The following is a 23,376-nucleotide window of genomic DNA, read 5'->3' on the forward strand; positions in this document are numbered from 1 at the left end:
AAAAAGGAACTAAAGGGTGACACAAATGGTATTTTTATAACCGAAAACCTATCACAATATAGAACAGAACTAGTAAAAAGCCTGGCCGATATGAAAACTAAAAATCAAATCAGTGCTTACTGGACTGCCGACGGTCGAATATTCGCTAAAAAATCTGAAAGCAGTAGAAAGCTAATTATACAGAATTGGCAGGACGTTGGTGATCTTAGACCTCCATTTAAAAGGCCTGCTGCTTATGACAATCATCCTGACAATCATCCTGTCAATCAGCCAGACAGTGCAAACCAGCAATCAGAAGATCATGATTGATTGGAGACAGTTACAAAAACTGATTTATTCTAGCTTTAAAAGTTGTTATCTTATCAACAAAAGTTTAAAAAATGTTTACCAATACTTCATAACCTATAGACATTGTTTATTTGTTATATGTGGGTTTTTTGTGTGTTTTTTTTTTTTTTTTTTATGTTTGATTTAATTATTTTCATGTTGAGTTCATTTTGTTCTGTTTTGTTCTGTTTTCCACCCTGTTATATATGCTCTAATAACGGTTGATTTAGTTACACTTTGTAACGGTATAGCTGATTTTCTTCTAGTTGTTCTGATAGCCAAAATACAACCAAAGTCTGTAATTCAATAAAAAAAAAAAAATCCCCAAAACATTTTTTTTTCTTTCCACATCATGTCAACTATATAAAGTTGGCTAAGTAGTAGAATGTTCGTACATATCGTAAGATCTTTTCAACAGTTGATAAAATTACCATCTCTCGATCACTCAAAATAAAAACAAAAAGCAGTGTAAATGTGGCATTCTATAGTGAACGTACACATGTTCTGTTCTTCTTTCGTCAACTTTGCTTATAATCATATCAGCTTAATTGTACATTTTTTATAGCTTGTAATTAAATAAATCTATTAACGAAAAATGTCGATTTCGATCAAAAGAAGTTTTCAAAAATATAATAAAAGTCAAACAGACCGCCCTTGCCTAACACAAACACGCACCAAAAAATATTATAGTAAGAAATAATTGAATACATGTAAATGTACAAATATATTCTCCGTGTATATAATTTTGTTTGTAAAAAAGGTATCTTTTTGTTTTAATTAAACACTATTGGGGGGGGGGGGGGGGGAAACAGGAGATACTGATTAAATTCTTTACAAAATAGTATTGTATTCACACACAATTGTACATAATATTTATATTTGATTTATATATATATATATATATATATGTCGTGTACAAGTTGCGATTTTGTACAGGTTATAACATGTACAAAAATATTGTACATGTTATAACTTGTATAATGCAAAAATACAAGTTATAACATGTACAAAAGTACCTCATACATGTTATAACCTGTACAAAATATTGCTTAAAAATGGTTTTAACTTGTACAAAATTTAAAATAAAGTAAAATATACATTTAAATTCACCAATGCATAAAGAACAACAATAAATAGACCAGAAAGTGTCTTTTTCTGTAGAGGACAATGATCACAAAGTTTCAGAAATATATGTTTCATGACTTATGTTGGCAAAATGTGTTTTCATGTAATTGTATGTTTTATGCAGTCCATCATGGCTTAAATAAGTGTGAAACTATTTACTAAAAGCTTGCATTCCTCAATGACAATTACATTAGATACTAGTAACTAAATTCTTCCAAAAAATTTAAGAACGATTCCTAATAATTTTGGGAAATACTCCTCCCTCTCGATTTTATAGCGTGCAAACACTAAAACAATGTCTTATATGCTTACTCTGTAAAAGTAAGAGAGAGCTGAAATAGTTTTCATTGGACCACGCTTCATTATCAATATCTTTGGATCTACTCTTCAACATTTTTGGCCTACAACATGACTTATGTAAATTTATAACTCAATTTTTGTTTATAAACTATAAGATCATTGCATGAGGCGAATGTCATTTTGATATGTTTTAAATATATATCCTCTACTTTGAAAGCATGTATTTGTGGCCTTTGGATGTTGTCTGCTCCACGGGCAGGTTGTTTTTTTAGACACATACCCCATTTCAATTCTCAATTTTATTTGTAAACACATCTATCCTGACTATCCTCTTATGTCTTTTAGTATCTAGAATAAAAGTATTTTACTAATGCCTTCAAAGTGGACACTCACAATTATAATTCATCAAATAAAGATATGTCCATAGATAGTCATAAGAGATCATAAGACATGTCCTAAGATATATCTTATGACAGGTCTTAAGAATGCTTTGTAATACCGACCCCTGGACATTAACTGGGACAACATCCCTAATGCGCCTCGAAATGAGGAACTCAAAAGTCATGTGTAAAGAAAAAATCTCTGTGTAGTGATATTGGACATGTTTTTAATTTTTACAAATGACTGAACTTAACCATTTGTGGTGATTAGGAAAGTAGAGGAATATAGAATAAATGTGTAAAAACTATGGAGCTATAAAATGTGTTCAAAGTATTAAATTTTCAAAGAACTTATTGTGTTAAAAAGTGGATATTTTACCACAAGGAGCCACATCTCAAAAGGATGTTCGAGGTATGCTAATTTACGGAAAAAGTAATCTCACTTTGTACCCCGAAAATTTAACCACATTTGTGAAAATGTCACAGCTAACTAAAGAGCTATCCAAGTTTACGATATGGACTGAGCTACAGGAAAAAAACGTTACCATTACCGCCTATGTAAAAACAATTAAAGATATTGACCCAACTGTATCAAAAAGGGACAAACACACTAACATGAAGGAATAATAAAAAAGTTATGAAAATGTTATTGAGGTCAATATCATCTGTTGCGATAATAGAAAACTATCCTTATTTTTTGATTTTGTACAAGTTAAAACCATTTTTAAGCAATATTTTGTACAGGTTATAACATGTATGGGGTACTTTTGTACATGTTATAACTTGTATTTTTGCATTATACAAGTTATAACATGTACAATATTTTTGTACATGTTATAACCTGTACAAAATCGCAACTTGTACACGACATATACATATCATGTAAAACTGTATACTCAAGTTGCAAGTATGATGTGTTTAATACTATTACTATATTGGTAGGTATTCGTCATTAAACCAACTCTATGTTTGGACCTTATAGCTCATACAATTTGTCTTTCAAATATAGTGGCTAGATCACGGTTCACACTGTCACTGATTTATAAAAATAGTAAAAGTTAAGAAAAATCCCATTTTATCATCCAGTATGACTCCAGGTATCCTTCTGATAACCGTTTGTTTTTCCGTCTCCTTTATTTTTTATTTTTCTTGTTTTATATTTACCCTTCTCCATTTTTTCTGATGATGATGTGTGCAAGTTACCATATGAAAAATGCCGTTGGCTGTCGTTATACTTAATTTCTGTACCCCCTAAACAATATGGGAGTCAGCATTGAGGATTACAGGGCAGCCATTGGCTTATTTCATTGTACATGTAGCAAGAGGAAAAGTAGTACTTATATTAATTATAACTATTATACTTATTTAGAAATACTAAAAATTAACTTACATTGCTCCTTCTATGTTTTTTCACTAGCTTGTCTACAGTCTATAAATCCCAAGATTGACATTATCTTTCTGTTGTTTGTGCTTCATTTTATTCTTCTTGTCGGAAATATTGAACCAAACCCTGGTCCAGATGAAAATAACATATCGAGTACACCCTCTAGTGTCAGATTTAGTGAAATCGATAAATCCATATCAATATGTAATTTAAATATTCGAAGTATTAGAAACAAATTAGAATTCTTAAATAATTTCACTGACGAATTTGATGTCCTGGCTGTAACAGAAACACATTTAGATCCTAGTGTATCTGAAGATCAATTAAAACTATATTCCTTCAATAACATTATAAGGAAAGATCGAAACAACTTTGGTGGTGGATTAATGATATATGTGAAAGATGATATCGGTATCGTCCGAAAAAAGCGAACTAGAAAATCCATTTGATGAAACACTTTGGGTTGAAATACGAGCCAAAGGTCAAAACTTCCTTCTTTGTCACTCATATCGTCCACCGAATGCGGACACTGACTTCTGGGCACGATTAAATCATGCAATAGAAACTGCCTTTCAATTTAACGAAAATATAGTGATTACTGGTGATCTAAATTCTGATCTCTTTAATGTCAATAATAATAAACTTATTGACACTATGGACTTGTTCAATCTAAGAAATGTAATTGATAAAGCAACAAGAGTTACTGATAAAAGTAGTACACTCTTAGATCCCATAATAATAAGTGACTGTATGTCATATTATCTATCAGATGTTTTAGATATTCCCTCAAATATTAGTGATCACAATGCAGCAGTAATATTTCTTGAGTGTCCCTCATCAATGTCACGTACTCTTAAAAGAGAAGTGTGGATATATGATAAAATGGATAAAGATAATTTTTTGAAAATAATAAATGAAACAGATTGGTATGCACTTCTTCCCGATGACAAGGATGTTAATGAATTATGTGAAATATTTACTGTAACTTTTCTGAACATTGCAAGGGAGTGCATACCTACTAAACAAGTAACTATACGAAAAAAACGACAAACCATGGTTCAATAGCGAGCTTAGGAGAGAAATACGGACTAGAGATCGATTACGAAAAAAGGCTTTAAAATCTAAAAAACAATCTGATATTTTGAAGTACAAGCGATAGAGAAATAGGGTCAATAATATGAAAAAAGTTGCTAAAGAAAAATTTGAAAGTAATTTAGACCACATCATTCTAAATAATGTATCGAATACAAAAACTTATTGGAAAATTATGAAAATGTTAATCAAATCTAACAATGGATCAAATAACATCCCCCCACTCCAAAATATTATAAATACCGAAAAAATAGACGAAATAGCATATAAAGATGAAGAAAAATGTGAGCTTTTGAACAAGTATTTTAATTTAATCTCCAAATTAAATGAAGAAAATATCAACTTACCACAATTTGAAACTAAATCTAACAATAAAATTTGTGACATACATGTCACTATTCAAGAAATTATAGATATGATTAATATTCTTGATCCAAATAAAGCCTCGGGACCAGATGTGATTAGCCACAGGATGCTCAAGATTTGTCCAGATAAAGTTGCAATACCTCTTCAAATTATATTCAATAAGTCCCTTAGTCAATGTATATATCCAACCAGCTGGAAAATTGCAAATGTAATAGCTATTTTCAAAAAGGGGGACTCTTCTTTGCCATCTAATTACAGACCAATATCTTTAATTAGCTGCGTGGGGAAAGTTATGAAACGAGTTGTGTTTAAACATGTATATAATCATCTATTTAATAACAAACTAATTTATGAATACCAATCAGGTTTTTTGCCTAAACATTCAACAGTGCATCAATTAATAGAAATCTATGATTGTATCTTAAGGGCATACGATACAGTTACAGGGAAGGTAATGACGTTGCTAACGTAATTTGTTATTTTCGCGACGTCAAACGGTGACATATCGAGAAAAGATGCATTTTTCGACTGATTTTTATCATTCAAACTGATTTAATTTGAAAACGAGTTCATGGACCCCTATTTTTCAAAACGGCATTTTGTTTTATTTTGCCAGGAGATTATTTGACCCAAATTTTATAAAACTGTAAATAGAGGATTTTTTTTAATTTTGATAAACATGTAGTAAAAAATTACGCTTTTTCCTCAATTCATGAACATTTGATAAATATGAGTTATTTCTGAATAAAAAAATGCATTTTTTTTAAAGATATTTATAAAATACAGAAATTACCGATTATTTAACAAAAAACAATTTGTGTTTGTCTTTTATAACAAAAAAGTTATGTCTTTCTTTCGAAAAAGAAGTACGGCGACAAATCTGAATTTCGAGCAAATATACAAAATTTCGACCTCATTTTACTCAAAAAGTAGCACATGAAGGTATATTTTTTATTACATATTTGATTTAATCAGGTAAAAAATAGCCTACAGGCAAATTTTTATGAACTTGTCAATACAGGATCAAAACTGTATCGTATGCCCTTAAATGCACTAGAAACAAAAGAAATTTGCTGTTTTGTTTTTTGTGATTTTTCGAAGGCCTTTGACAAAGTTTGGCATATTGGCTTACTACATAAAATGAAAGCATATGGCATTGAGGGAAATCTTTTAAATTGGTTCACTAGCTACCTATATCAAAGAAAACAAAAGGTTATCATTAATGAATCATCCTCTACTTTTTGTAATGTTTCAGCTGGTGTACCCCAAGGATCCGTTCTTGGTCCTTTATTGTTTATCATATATATTAACGATATTGCTGAACAGTTAACTTCTTTATGCAGACTATTTGCAGATGACACTTCATTCAGTTACTCGGGTCATGACGAGGAACTTATACAGTCAGTTGTTAGTCGTGACCTGAGACAGCTGGATGAATGGTCAAGAAAGTGGCTTATGTCTTTCAATCCTGAAAAAACAGAAATTATGATGTTTTCAAATAATGAGATACAAAACCTTAATTTTACTATGAACAACAAAGAAATACCAATTGTGCGATCTCATAAGCATCTAGGGGTTACATTTAGAAGTGACGCAAAATGGAACAACCATGTTGAAAATATATTAAATAGTGTTAAAAAACATCTGAATATACTGCGAAAACTCAAATATCAACTTAGCCGACAAAATTTGGAAAAATTATATCTAGTATTTATTAGACCAATTTTTGAATATGCAACTGAAGTATGGGACAATTGTGGAAAAGGTTATTCAATTAAACTAGAACAGCTACAACTTGAAGCTGCACGAATTGTAACAGGTTTGCCTGTTTACACACACTCTGAGACTGTCTTAAAAGAGGTTGGTTGGGAAACTTTAGAGGAACGAAGAAAAAGAAGAAAACTACAATTATTTTATAAAATTCAGAATAATAATGCCCCTGAATATTTATGTAACCTTGTGCCCCCTAAAATTCAAAGTACAACACAATATCCCTTGCGAAATGGACAAGATATCATTTTACCATTTTGCAGGCTGACTCTAACTTCCCAATCCTTTATCCCATCAACAATTAAACTTTGGAATAATTTGAACATAGCAGTTCGAAATGTAGACTCGTTATCAAAATTCAAAGTAGAACTAAAAAACTACGACATTCGAAATGAGAATCAATCTAACTTAAAACATTATTTATATGGTCCAAGAAAATTGAACATAATATTAACCCAATTTAGATGTTCGGCATCGTTCTTGAATTGTGACTTGTTTAGAGCTAACATTATATCTGATCCAACATGTAAATGTGGTTTAGATATTGAGGACATGCACCATTTTTTCTTTGATTGTCCTTTCTATCTAAATGAAAGGGCTATTCTGTTTAATGGTCTCAGCTGGCTTCCCGAAGGCTGCGATTTGGACTTAACACTACTGGTTTTTGGAAGAGACACTCTTTCCTATGATCAAAATGTGCAAATTGTTAAACAAGTATTCAATTTTATAAAGAGATCAAAACGATTCCTCGTAGTATAGTATCAACATAGGTAAAACACACATCATCATCATTATCATCATCAACCTAATCTCTGTCGTTCTTTCCTCATTCCCTCTACTTTTTTCAGTATAGATAAGTTATATTTATGTTGTTTATATTATATGATGTATGCTCACGTTCAATTTGTATTGTTATATATATTGTATTGTGGAGAAGACTTTATAAGTATGTTTTACTTGTGTCTGATCCTTTTTCGCTTTAAACAAATAAAATATGTTTAAACTAAATAAATCAAAACATAAAGGTTATTCCTGATTAATTTTTCGAATTATTTTATAATTAAAGGCGTTAAGAAACCTTTGTTGACCCCACAGTTTAAATGTCTATCGTAGGTACGTCGTGAACAGTGGTCGTTACAGACAAACGTTCACGTAAATTTTCCCAGTCAATGGATGAATTTAATGTGTCAATCAATGGCCACAGCCACACTGTTTTGAATTTCATTCTATTACATTTTCATACGAATTCACTGTAATCAATAATCAACTTTTATATTTTCAGAATAAAATTATGTGATTTATGCAGAACTTTATCTTAGATCACAATGATAAGTACTAGCGTTATTTAATTTTACCCTGCTTCCTTTTTCTTTATAGACGATACTACAAATCGAAGCTGCCAATCAAAGCCAAAGGAACGTCCGTTGATGAGAAATACATATCCTTCTTCCAAACGGAGCTAATATTAAAAACCACAAAACTTACAAAGTTAATTCTAAAACCAAACGCATTCATCGAAAAACAGCATATATATATAAATGCCTTGGTGTCTGTATACATGTATTTCAAATGGGTGCATACATTTATATATTGGACTTAATAAAAGCTGGTAAACCTATACTTATGAGAGAAATTCATATCCAATTTTATGAAAAGGTCGACCCAATTTTTGGCAGTCAATTAAATGCCATTATTTCTTATCAAGCCTAGCCGGATTCTAAGATGGGGCAGAATTCTTTTTGACGACATATCACTGAAACCGAAGATGTATTTTAGGAGATTGCTGCCAGCGCCCTATACGAAGATTATAAACCAAGACTTACCAATTAGTAAAGTTGAAATTATCCCTTCGAAGAGATTACGGACGCTATCACGAGTTGGTTGAACGTTATTATGCGAAAACCTAGTTGAAATTAAACGAAAGAAATGAAAGTCTTTATTAGAGAAGGTAAAAGCAAGTTTGTCAATTTAAATTGTATACATATGTTTACATGGGCTTTACAAGTTTAACGAATATGCATAATTAAGAAGTCTATGCATCTTATAATATGTGTCTTTACTTAAATTATGGTACATATAGCTTCTCGATATTTGTAAAAAATTGAATGATAGACATTCTCACAAAACAGTCAATTGTGATAGGTGCAAATACATAATTATGAATCTTGTTTGTGCATAAGGAAATTACGCCGAAAAAAATCAAATGAAAGATAAAAGATTGATCTGCATCTCGGCCCCAGTGGCTTTTGAAAAAAACGGTAATCTTTTCATCGAGTACATCTTGTTGTGTTCATGTGTGATTGATTTTACTATTCTTTACTAAAAAAATAATGTTTGATAAATCGTCTTGCTTCAGATTCTACTATTTGACTTTATTTAGGCTATAGATTTATATTTTAACATTAAAACTTTGCGGTTCTAAAAATATTTTAAAAAAAAAGCACACGGAAGCAGGTGAAATAAAAATCGCAAAAACCTTGCACGCAAAATAAAAATCGGGGGAAAAAAGATACACGAGAAATAAAATCGTGATATTAAGGAAAAAAAGTATTTGAAGTTATTACTTTGTCGTTCTTCGAGACCATGGAGTCATTATTAACGGACATGAAGTTCCTGCGATCACCTTTTAGCGTCCGCTAGCTGCATCTGATTTAAAAATAAAACAGTTTACAGCTTAATCGCAATGAAAATTAAAGTCCAAAGACTATGTGCATGCAGTATGCAGTAATTTATTACGATTGCGTGGTTATATGTATGGTATGATAGGTTTGACATTCCCGCCGGCAAAATGTTACAGAACAAAGGAAAGCACAAAGAACACAGAAACGCAAGCTATGATGATCCGGCTCAGATCACCCCTAGTAGAACAACAAAGCTTGGATGTAATTCTAGTCGGGCCTTTCTGTTGCTATGTTAATCTGTAAAATATTTTCAACTGGTCCTCGACATAGGCGCAGTCATAGAATCATAATTATGCAGACTCCAATCTCCATAATGTGTCGTTTAATGAACACTGCAATTTATACATAATCCGTTGCGTATTCATCAAATCAGTACGAGGCTTTATTTACTACCCCTTTCAAAATTTGTATTCTATGTACAACTTATGTTTTGAAACATATGTTACAAATCCCCTATCAAATCAATACAACATTACAAACAATCAGCATTTTTCTTGGCGATTTGTTCCTTTCTTCGTATGACACTGATTTTATACAGGAGCTTCATGGGAGAATGAAAAGAAAAAAAACAATATCCTTAAATTTCGCGTTCTGTTTTATAGATGATGTCCTCTTGCTAAATATTTCAAAGTTTAGTGACAACGTTGAACGAATCTATCCAATCGAACTTAAAATAAAGGATATAAAATACAATTTAGTTTGCCCCATATCTGTACTTATAGATTGACAATGAGAGTCGTTGAGAGCAAAACATTACAACATTAGAGATGATTTCAGCTTTTCCATTTCTATGTAGCAGAGTTCCAGTTGATATGATATTCCAGAGAGCTTACATTTCCAATAATGGCGTCCTTGATAGAGATGTGCTTCTAAGATAGCTATTGAAACCGTGGATTCCATGGGGTGAATTTGTAGTCATTCCTTCGGACATTTCATAAATACAAACCGAGTAGGTTGACCGGTTGGATTGATTGCTTTACAAATTACGACAGATATATTTAATTGTCGTAACCACAATCGTGTCCACGTTTTCATAAATATGACATCACCGAATTCAACTTGCATAGCAACACGACGGGTGCACATGTGAATCAGTATCTGCTTAAAGTTCTACAGCAACTGAGATCACGCGGTTTTCCGGTTGGAGTGTGTTGTCTAATCTTTAGTTTTCTGTGTTGTTTTCTTATGGAATGATGATTTTCTTTGAATGGTTTTTCTTTTTTTTTATTACCAAGCCGTTGTCAAATTGAATGACTTATGAGTTTGAAAATTCTTTTGATACCACCTGCTTGTCTGTCATCCATTTCCACATTTTTATATTTTCTTTGCATATTGCCATGCGAGCTTCGACTGATTCAAGCTTCCTGTATTTTGTGCAAAACAGCAAACACTGCTTAGATATGCCCAGTTTGAGATCTTGTCATTAAAATGTTGCAGAATTTTTTTTTGACAAATCATGGAAAAAGTTCCTAAAAATCGATATCCTTAAAATGCTTGCAGTTCTTAATTAAGACAATTTGTATTTTATAATCAAGATTTTCCAATAAATATACAAATTAAATTTGTATTCTTACTTTAGCTGATAAAATATTAAAAACTTCAGGTGCCCTTTCATCAGAATCAGATTTTAGAATTTCTCAAGGTTACCTTTATTCTAAAATTCATCATGCACCAGACGACTTTTCTTTATATTTCACATAAAAAGCATATCAGAGTTTTGGCTATTTCGAAAAGGTCAATATTTACATGTCTGAAAGTGGTGTTAAACACAAAACAGTCTATCGTACCCTTCGGTATATCTATGCTAATGTAAATGAAAGTTTGGAGGATTTTTTAGTCTTTACATTAAATTAAACGTGAAATTTATCTATTTTGTGCAATTTGAGGGAATATTAATTTTCTTTAATAGTGTAATTTGTCTACATACTTTATCAAAGTACTATATTCAAAATAAACTTTTTTTTATGTTTTCTGGTATCCTTTGAAAAAACAAAATGTAATATTTTAATATGTTCATTATATGTCCACATACACCGAACAAATTTAATTTATTTGATCTATGACACAATGTTGATACAAAACAAAACAAAAAAAGGGGGGGGGGGGGGCGAGATGTAAAAAAAATAATCAGAACGGCTTTTTTTACGTAAATTGTTTTGTTATATATTAGATATTTGTTTTCTCAATTGGATTGTTTCATATTTTTCATGTTAGGGACTTTTATAGCCAACTATACGGTATGTTTTTTTCTCATTGTTGAATGTCGTTACCTATAATTGCTTAATGTGTCGGATAGTTGCCTCCTTGGCAGTCATACCACATCTCCTTATTTTTATAATGAGTCTACTGACGATTATGGCTTAGGTAACTGTTTAGTAGATCTTGTTTTACAAATCACTTTTTCTATTTAAGTATCTGTCTTTCTATCATGATTTTTAGATAAACCGCAAAAATGAATGAAATTCGTAAAATTCTCCATGTCAACTCTAAGAAGTCATTCAAAAGTTTTAATGTAAATTTACAGAAGATAAATCTAAACACTCTGAACATCTATCTTACTCTACTTTTTCGTAACCATCGCTGGTTCTACTAATGTTCTCTGCTTCTGGTTGTAATTCAAGGTAGGGTGGGACACGATCATGGTCTTCTGCTTCGAAAGGCGAATGTTCAAGATTTTCATTTACGATGATATCAGACACTTCATAAAAGTTTTCATCAAGAGATTGGTTTGTCTGTACTTGGTTGCTACTGGATGTTCTAATGTTTTGGAAAGTTCCTTCTTGAATATGAACAGGTTGTAAGTATCTTGATTTGAAAAAAAAGAATAAACTGCTTTTAGTCGTAAGGTAATCACATGTAAGATTTATGAAAAGTTTTACATCTTTTTGTGAATGCAATGTGTACAATAACACCCGCGTCATGTGTTTCGTACAACTAACATAAATTATTACCTCTTAAATTCTGTAGATTGTTTTGATTATTTCCTTCATTTTTCAAAATGATTTGAAAATATATAGTTAAAAATTATTTCATGACAACAATTTAACATGTATCTTTCAACGTGGAATTATAACGTATATAAAATTGGAGCTCTAAAGCTTAACTTATGCTCAAAAATATTACTACGTGCTCACACAATATAACAAAATCTGAAACTGTTAAAATAACAATACTTTTATAAAAGTGGCGCTTTAGTTGTCTCGTCATAGCAACACGATTAACGCCTCCATCATCAACTAAAAGAGATTACGACGCACGTGCTTTAGAGAAATAGTAACAAGTGGCAAATATGCAATCGCTACTTTATTGTTTTTATACTGATTTTTCTGTATATTGTTTTGTTTTTTGTTGTGAGAAATGTGACCCTCATATGTCTAAGAAGCGTAAAATATTTTGAACTATTGGGTTAAACTAAATCTATGAAATAGAACCAATATTGCTTCAGAAGTGGAAAAAACCTAATTTGATGATTAAAAATACGCACTGGTTTCTGGAAGTAGTTTGAACAGAATCGGTATTCCCAACTTGTTCTGTAAGAGCAACAGCTGGAACAAAAATATTTCGTATGTAGAGGTAGATACAATTTGAACTGTATTTGTCAATCGTTGGGTTAGCATATAAGCTTGTTTAATTCTACTGGAAATTTTCAATTTTTTCAACTTTATGTCGCTGTTGAAAGCATTTTGATAAAAAAAATATTGCGTGTTTTTAGAATAAAATAAACGCCACAAACTTTACTGCGCCCAATCAAATTTCGATAATAAATGTCTCTTCAGATATGCTCGAGCTCGAACATTTGTAATTGCTGCTCACGATGTGCAAAAAAAAAATAATGAGCAATTGAAATTGAAATGATACATTTATAGTTACAACTGTTTTACATAAAAATCTAAGCCGAAGGTGACAGACCAGTTAAAACAAATTAATTTTTATGTAGTGTTTTTGAAAAATGATTTTGATTTGTTCAAATGCACGTTTATTTGCATTATACAGATTCATAAAAAAAAACGTGAACAAGAACGGAAATCGACAGTACATGATTAGCGAATTAAAAAGTCATCGCAAAAGGTTTAATTTATAACCCTTGAACATTACTTTATGAGTAAGTTTTTAAATGAAAAGCTGGTTGATCAGGACACAGAGTTGCCTCTCTATAATAGCAATGAGAAGTTAAAATTATAAGATGATACATAACGAATCACATTACGTTCACGCTACCTGCTCATGCATCTTTTTTAAAAAAAAAAAAAAAAATTCAAATCATACACACCAAATATATCTAAACTTTATTACAATTATTAAATCAACGAATTTTTTTTAAAGAACTTTAGACGCACCAAAAATTCCTAAACTTTTTAAATTCAAGTCAGCGGAAATCAAATAAAGTTTTAAAGATCCACTGATAGTCAATTTGAGAAAATTATGATACAATCCTCATACAAATATATATCAAAAGTGTATTGGCATATAATAAGATCAATCAAAAAGTATCATAGAAATACACGCAACACTATTCCCGACAGAATTATGAATATAGCAGTTTTTCGATGTCCAAATCTCATATATTTATAGAAAGACGAAAGATAAAAGGCAGTTAAGAAAACACTAAAACAATGACTACAATTTAAGCAACACTAACCTTAACAAAATTTGTCAAAAATCACAAATAAATTAAGATAAAAGTGACATATTTTGCTTATGGCAAATATAATTGATGATAACTGCATGCGATATTGTTAGCATCAAGAAAACAATATAAAGGGTTGTGTTGACGACAAGTGGGTCATATTTGTATGTATCATATATATATATATGACATAACTTTCAATTACCATACAGAGGTTTATTTTGACGTCAGGGTTTGTTCGCGGTTATATAGAGTCTAAGATTGGTCAGTTAAGGTTTCGCTGTGAAAACTATTCGCATCTCAAGGCTTTTTAAACATGCACAAGTACACACCCGTGATATTGCGATTATAAGATACACAGTTTTTTTTTGCTTTCAAATCTTTCTGTTTGAACCCGTCGACCTGGAACTTATCAATTATTGGTAATATTAATTATTTGGAAAACAAAAGGTCCTGGCTATCCAGGAATGGAGTATTTTTTTAATCAACAGCATTGTCCTATATTAGTTATCTTAGAAAGTCTTGCTGATTGCTGAATAAAACTACAATAAGGAACAATTTGACAATGATAGAATTTAGTGGTGTCAGCCCTTTGATTATGACCCGTGTATATAGCAAAATCCTAAATACACCGTTTGGTGGTCCGCCTGTCAAATGCGGAACGTACAGATAAGGTAATCGCTAACAGGTGAATATACTATTGGTATCGGTATCGGATTCGACCCGGAACTTGTTAATTATTGGCAATATTAATTATGTGGAAAACAAAAGGGTCTGGTGGTGTAATTTTTAATCTACACCATTGTCCTATATTAGTTTTATATAGAGTTGAATTCTTTGATTTGTCGTTTTTACCCGATGACGGCTGACAAATTAATATTGGACCTCGTAATTTTAGTATTATAGATTTAAATGAACATTTTTTTTTAGTAGTTATCAAAGGTACCAGGATTGTAATTAAGAACGCCAGACTCGAGTTTAGTCTACATAAGACTCATCAGTGACGCTCATATTAGCTCAGTGAAATTTCACTGTTACATGTCTAACAGAAAAACAACGAACATAAGAAGCACGCGTAAATTTCTCGACGAACGATATTCTATTTCAGTTTCAAGTTTGTGTTTCTGTCTTTACCCTTTTTCCAGTGATTGCAGCCATTATCAATTGTTTTTAATGATTTATTTTTAAATCAGTTGACAGTTTTTGAGCCTTCTTGGCTGAAGATGACAAAGCATAAAAAAAGTGAGTTAGACGAAAACTATAGACTTCCACATATCGCACAATAATTACCTGACTTGTGTCTGTAAATTGAATGCTTCTTGTAAACTACCAAAACAACAACAATAACAACAACTATCAAAACAATAAAGCCAACTCCAACTATCAACCACAAATAGTTCATGTCTTCCTCTATATCTTTAAATGGATATTAAAAGTTTATATTAGATAAATAAAGACAACGGTAGTATACCGCCGTTCAAAAGTCAATACGATTAAGCAAAAACAAATCAGGATAACTAACTAAAGCAAGGGAAACACATACAACTATAAAGCTATAAAAGTGTTGATATCAATATATAAGGTTCTGAATAAGTATGAAGTAAAAAAAACAAAAAAAAATGAACTCCTAGGAAAATTCTTAACGGAACATCCATAGTCAAATTGCAAAATCAAAAGCTCAAACCCATCAAACGAATGGATAGCAACTGTCGTATGCCTGACTTGGTGCAGACCTTTTTCTTATGCAGAAAATGGTTAATTAAACCTGGTTTTATAGCTAGCTAAACTTCTTACTTCTATGACATGGTATAAGTAAATAGAGACATAATCGCATGACTCATTATAGATACGGTTTCGTGACCGCATTGCAATGTGACATCATTGACGTAAATTGAAGTCATCTATGCCGTCAGAGATTGAGGTATTGTGGTATCGAAAGTCACTTGACTGGAAATATGTACTGAACATGAATTATCATTGATACGGTCATATTTATAAATTAACTGTTTAACAAAACTTTTGAATTTTTGAAATACTAGGGCTTTCCTTCCTCAGGAATATATCATATTACCTGTATTTGGCAAAACTTTTAGAAATTTTGGTCCTCAATGCTCTTCAACTTTGTACTTTATTTGGCCTTTAAATTTTCCGAATTCGAGCGTCACTGGTGAGTCTTTTGTAGACGAAACGCGCGTCTGGCGTAAATACAATATTTAATCATGGTATCTATGATGAGTTTATTTACAACAACTGGGTCGATACCACTGCTGGTCGAGTTTTAATTCCCCGAGGGTATCACCAGCCAAATAGTCAGCAATTCTGTGCTGTTTAAATCATCATTGAAACGGTCATAATCATTTTTTTACATAAATAAGGCCGTTAGTTTTCTCGTTTGAATTGTTTTACATTGTCTTATCGGGGCCATTTATAGCTTACTATGCGGTATGGGCTTTGCTCATTGTTGAAGGCCGTACGGTAACCTATAGTTGTTAATGTCTGTGTCATTTTGGTCTTTTGTGGATAGTTGTCTCATTGGCAATCATAGCACATCTTCTTTTTTTATATATTTATAAATTAGTTGTTTAGAAAACTTTTGAATTTTTGAAATACTTAGGCTTTTCTAACTCAAGAATATATTACCTTAGCTGTATTTGTCAAAAATTTTAGAGATTTTGGTCCTCAATGCTCTTCAACTTTGTACTTTATTTGACCTTTTTAACTTTTTGGGATTCGAGCGTCACTGATGAGTCTTTTGAAGACGAAATGCGCGTCTGGCGTAAATACAAAATTTATTCCTGATATCTATGATGAGTTTATTTGTCTCCCGATTGAATCGTAGTTATGACTTAAGGTCATACTAAAGTTTACATATCGCCATTTTTGTAAAAAGGAGCGGACCAAGAATTTCTAGTTGGCCAAATCCTCGTTCGAAAAGTTAAGGTTTATTTTTCTACGGTTTTACTTTAGTTTAAACGGTACAGTTTGGTGTCCACAATGCCAGTTAATAAAATCATAGAAATTTCAAAAGAGTTTATTAAAATTATAATACTAAACTTAATTTTTGCATGATAATCAAATCATGTCCCTTATAAACAATCAACACAGAATGATGGCCTACGTGAACAATTAGTGAGATAATTGATATGCAATTTATTTATTACTAAATTTTATCACCAGTATAAGGAAATAATTCGTAAATATAACTCAACATGCAGACATCTTATACGTTCAGGTATTTCACATCCAATCTTTTATGGTAATATTCTTTACAAAGCACAAAAATGTCAGTATTCACCTCAAAAGCTTACAAAACCTTTAAACAGACTTATTAAGAAGGGATATAGTTACGATACTGTTGTCAGGTCATTAAAGATTGCATATTTTGACTTTAATATCGATTCACTTATAGGGTCTTTGCATCGGAACGAAACACATTTATATATTTTTTTTAAAACAGTTATTGGCATGACACGGGTTATGTTCTTCTCATATATCTTATGATAGTATAATACTAAACCCCGAACGGGAGGGATTGTGCCTGATATTCATATGATGAAGACATAATCTTTCAATCAGTTTAATTGAGGTCTGGAGCTGGCATGTCAGTTAACTGCTAGTAGTCTGTTGTTATTTATGTATTATTGTCATTTTATTTATTTCCTTTTGTTACATCTTTTGACATCGGACTCGGACTTCTCTTGAACTGAATTTTAATGTGCGTATTGTTATGCATTTACTTTTCTACATTGGCTAGAGGTATAGGGGGAGGGTTGAGATCTCATAAACATGCTTAACCCCGCCGCAATTTTGCGCCTGTCCCAAGTCAGGAGCCTCTGGCCTTTGTTCGTCTTGTATAATTTTTAATTTTAGTTTCTTGTGTATAATTCGGAGTTTAGTATGACGTCCATTATCACTGTAATAGTATACATATTTTTAGGGGCCAGCTGAAGGACACCTACGGGTGCGGGAATTCTCGCTACATTGAAGACCCATTGGTGGCCTTCGGCTGGTGTCTGCTCTTTGGTCGGGTTGCTGTCGCTTTCTCAATTTTATTTCTCTTTCATATGTTAATTCAACTTTGTTATACCAGTTGTTAAATGATTTGGTGTTTTACTTATGAATGAATTCACTCTATCTTAATTCTTCGTTTGGTAACCTATTCATTAATCAAGGGTTTTCCCTCACACTTGCGCTGTGCAGTTGCGCCGAAGTTCTAATTACCGTCGTAAGGTCATAGCATACGGAAAAAGCTATTGGCAAATAAAGTGTACTGGACGACAATAATTCAATAAAAGTACATATCGTAAGACTTTGATACGATCAAAGATGTTCATTTTAAACGAACGTCCATGATTTTTTATAAACATATATTAAACTAAGGAGATGTGGTATGATGTTTGATGAGAAAACAAACTATCCTCCGAAGTTCAAATGAAGTGGATGTGTGAAAATATGAATATTCTTTACAGACAATGAGAAAAAAACATACAAAACAAGAATGTGTCCTAAGTACACGGATGCCCTATCCGCACTATCATTTTTTATGTTCAGTGGGCCGTACAAATGGGATAAAATCTCTAATTTGACATTAAAATTAGAAAGATCATATCATAAGGAACATGTGTACTAAGTTTCAAGTTGATTGAACTTCAACTTTATCAAAAACTGCCTCGATCAAAAACTTTCACCTGAAGCGAGACAGACAGACGAACGGACGGACGCACAGACCAGAAAACAGAATGCCTATAAATTGGACATAAAATTACAAAAAATAATGCTCAACATTTAAAGGGAATTAGTATTATATATAATTAGTAAACTTGAAATTGAAGATACTACCGACACAGATAAATCTGCTTCATATTAGACCTTTTTCTCGAAATGACTACTGATGGTAGGTTGAATACCAAAATTTATGACAAACGCGATGATTTTAATTATCCTATAGTCAACTTTCCATTTCTGTGTAGCAACATCCAAGCGGCACCAGCATATGTAGTATGTGTCTCAATTGATACGTTACTCTAGAGCTAGCTCAAAATACGTTGATTTTATTGAACGATGAATACTTCTTTCTCAAAAGTTGATTAGATAGGGCTATGAATCAATCAAATTAAGGTCATCACTCAAGAAATTTTACGGTAGCCATCATGAGCTGATTGGCCATTATGACAAAAGTGTGTCAGATATCATATCTGATATTCTTCCTCAGTCATAATAATCTCCCATCATTACCGAACTGAACAAAGAAATAACACGACAGGTGCCGTATCCGGTGCAGGAAATGCTTACCCTTCCGGAGCACCTGATTTCACTCCCGGATTTTAGTGGAGTTCGTGTTGTTTCTTATTTATAATTTGTAACTGTTGATGTTAATAACCTTTGGTTTTATGCGTCTTTGTTTACTCCTTGGTTTTGATTGTTATTGTCTTTGTACTTGAATATGATAAATTTACTTTTGTTCGATTTCACTCGATTTTTTTGTGGTACGTTTTCTCCACAAGAAACAGAGTAATTTGACCGTATGAATTGTTTACTATGTGTTTTTTGTCATTCACTTCTGATATATGGCTAGCCATGCATAACACACAAACCATTAGTCACATACCTTTTTGTGGCTCGAAAATTTCACACTGTTCTTCAAATTTATTTTTTATGCATATAGTATATTTCTGGGAAACGCAATGTTTGTTAGTTAATGCTATTGTGTATCTTAAGGCGCCGACAACAACTACTTTTCCATGAAAATTCAATTCCAAGTTTTCCCGTTTTATTTCTGTAGTCATATCTGCAGAAGTATTTAATAATTCACCACTACACTGTACTTGTACACCAACGATAATGGGTCGAGTGTAAAATAAGAGAACAAAAATGTTACGAGGCCCGATTTGACTTGTCTCCTTTTTCAATATGACCGGTGGCCCTGGAATAACAGAAAATGTCAACACTTTTTTGTGTCATTTAACATGAATATAAGAGACGAAAATTCATATTAATACTATCATATCAAATATTTGATGTGTTGAGTTTTTGGCTTTACCTGTTGATTAAAGACTTTCCGTTTTGAAATTTCCTCGGAGTACAGTACTTTTGTGATTTTACTTTCTATCTACATGGACGTAAAAGACGTCAAAAGCCTAACCTCTCACTTGGTATGACAGTCACAAAAAATTCCATTATATTGACAACGATGTCAAAACTAAAACTAAAAGCTCAAACACGTCAAACGAATGGATAACAACTGTCATATTTCTGACTTGGTACAGGCATTTTCTTATGTCGAAAAAAGTTGATTAAACATGGTTTTATAGATAGCTAAACCTCTTACTTTTTTTTGTATGATACACAAATAAATTTCATCATATTGACCACGATGTGTCAACAAAACAAACATACATTACAGGTAAAAATGTCAAAAAGGATACAACAGTTATATTGTGTTATAATCTTAATCACTATAAAACAAACAAATATAGTCACGTATGCTTGTCTACAATATTCTGTTTAACTGATTCATATTTTCCTTGCTCGGTCTCAGAAAATGGAAATGCAACATGTTTTGCTGATGTAAGTGTGGGCAATTCGTGCGACATCAGTAATTCGATATGTAAAATTGCCTCATGTAAGTCAGGTATTTTTTTTTCTTAATAAAAAAAGAAGTATGGTGAGCATGAATAGATGAATATATGGAGATTATTCATAATTTGTTAGAAAATAAATCACCAAAATGTTGAGCCATTAAAGATCGTCATCCGCCTTAATGTTAAAGTAGATCTAATTACCCCGAGTGTGGTTTAACTTTAAACCTGTACGTTCACTTCTCACTTCTACGACAACAACGCCTAGGATTGTGCATGCCTTATCCCCTCCTTTAATATATATATATATTATCATTGTTAAAAGAGAATATTACGAGGTGGAAAAAAGTGCGGAATATTTATCTTTTTTGAAAAAAAAAGCGTTTTATATCATCCTCTCCTATATGGTTATCTTGTTTTAGGCGTGTAAAGTTATAATGACATATGCTTACCTGTAACTACCAATGTAGTTGTTGTATTCCCATCAAATGTTTCTCCTGTGTGATTGTTCCAAACTATACAAGTGTATTCTCCAGCATCTTGGTAACTGCATGTATTTATAAACAAAAGAGAAACATATGCATCGTTCGAACCTTTTAAGGATCGAATATAAGTGCCATCAATACTGTGTCTCCATGGTTCAAACCCAAATATTGCCAAATCTCCTCTCACAGAACAAACCAGGGTAACCGTTTCTGATATATTGCAACTGAACTCTTCTTTTAAAGTCAATAAAGGGGACTCTGTTTTAAAATATAGCAACAAAGTTCAATTTTTATTTTCACCCTTTTGTTTTAAGAAAAAAATGAATACAATGGACCTCTTACGGATATAGCGTCCAAATGATAAATACACTTATGTGCAGCATAGGTGACTTTATGGTACAAATAAAGACTGTAATTTTTTATTGTAATCATTCTTGTGTTATCATGTTTTGTAAATTTTAGAAATATGTAAAACATATTTAAGTTGGGTACATTGTGATTATCTGACTTGAAACTCTTTGAAATTTTCTAATTGAAAGGGGGCGCTACTTCAAGCACATGTTTTAATATCCAGCCTCTTTTCCAAATTGCTGCCGTAGGAGAAACAAGTACAGCAATTTGGTGACATTCAATTTCATAAAATATTTTTATCCCCTCCCCCTTCCCCTTCTTCCACCCTGTAAAGAGGTTTGTTAATGGTTGATTTGAATGAGGACAATTAGAGCGGTATCTTCTCCCAAAAGTTGAGATGTTACACTATTATTAACAAATTTATAGTCAAGGGGAGATAACTCTAAATTAATTGACTTTTCAAAAAATTCAATTTCAATAATTGATGACATTTGTCTTTTCATTATTACATAATATGCTCATTGGTTCAGACTGTAATGAAAGTATTGTATATTTAAATTCGTAATTGGTACTTATAATTGTAGTGTATGCAAATTTTATACATGCATCTTTTGATATGATTGATTTTGAAACATAAACTGTCACATCTGTGGCCTGCATCATCATAATATGTGTTAGTTGTAATTTCGACTTTAGCGGACCATAAAAAGGAGATTAAGAAAAGAAAACAATATCGGGATTATATGTCGTCTATCAACATTTTTTCAGATGTAAGAAATAATTCATCGCAGCCGTAAATTTGTTTGGATTTTAACCATTGGTTGGACATTATATTCGATTATTTTATCCCCAGCGATAACAAATCAACTGATGCCATGAACTATTCCGATTATAATAGGACAAATGCGGTTATTTTGTCAACCATAAAAGCCCAAATATGCACACGATACTGTTTTGTCATGTCTGCTTTTCAATCCATATAATTTTCGTTATTTCATGCATGCATATAGTATTGAGTGTGAAACCTTCATCTGAAATCAGCACACCAATGTTTAAAAGAACACTTATTTAATACCCAAGTGTATGTGAAAGAAGGATCATTTCCTTCTCCAATGTTTAAGTACGAGCGTTAGCTAAATTAGATTAATATTATATCGTATAAGAAATGCAAGAATTACTAAAAAATATTTTTGCAGTCTGGAGTTTATTTATGCTTCGAAAATAATACATTTTATTATTTGTATAATGATTTGAAAAGTAAGGGGGTTCTCTAGTGGGCATCTAAATGTGTACGGTGCATTTGCTGACACATCTGAATAATTTATATAATTCAGGTGAGTAATAATGAATCTTTTCAGCATATCCTAAGTCAACATAATTCATATTGCATTTCTTGGAGTGATTTTTTTTCTGGATTTGTACCGTTAACTTACTTTCAACTTCCAGCACAACTGAGTCAGAAACTGAAAAATTTGTCCTCGTTGACTGTAGAGTACAAATACATGGCTTGTTATCAAACGCTGAATCTACTTTCAACTGAATTTTGGTCCAAACTGATGTACTATTGATCCTTATACGACTGTGTTGTGATATAAATCCACATGCCCAACTAAAAATGACGTCCTCTGATGTCCTCTTTGCTATACACATTAGACTTACGATTAATCCCGAAATAAGCTTTTGGCTTGGCGAATATATTTTTGGTGTACCCAAATCTGTCATAAAACATGTGATTTAACGATTATAATAAGATACTAGTATTTTATCAAAGCCTTATTTAGAAACGTTTTATTTCTACAAGGGAAAACCACAGTGGCTTACTTCAACAAATGTAAGAACCAGATTACGCTGGAATAAATGGACAGATATTTAATAAGTTCATATTGTGTACTCTCTACTTCGCCTGCCTT

At 31.9% G+C, this 23,376-nt stretch overlaps 1 protein-coding gene across 1 annotated transcript; it reads right to left on the reverse strand.

Annotated features, from left to right (window-relative positions):
• Positions 1-11,980: 11,980 nt before the first annotated feature.
• LOC139494928 (uncharacterized) lies at positions 11,981-23,168 on the reverse strand. Its single transcript, XM_071283060.1, has 6 exons — positions 22,900-23,168; positions 21,083-21,373; positions 19,661-19,975; positions 15,343-15,468; positions 12,910-12,970; positions 11,981-12,230 (listed from the first exon to the last, which is right to left on the reverse strand). Exons 1-6 carry the CDS (start codon positions 23,114-23,116, stop codon positions 11,981-11,983), a joined length of 1,260 nt encoding a protein of 419 aa, XP_071139161.1. The 5' UTR covers positions 23,117-23,168.
• Positions 23,169-23,376: the final 208 nt, after the last annotated feature.

This window comes from Mytilus edulis, chromosome 1 (assembly GCF_963676685.1).
Source record: "Mytilus edulis chromosome 1, xbMytEdul2.2, whole genome shotgun sequence".
NCBI classification, from domain to species: domain Eukaryota; kingdom Metazoa; phylum Mollusca; class Bivalvia; order Mytilida; family Mytilidae; genus Mytilus; species Mytilus edulis.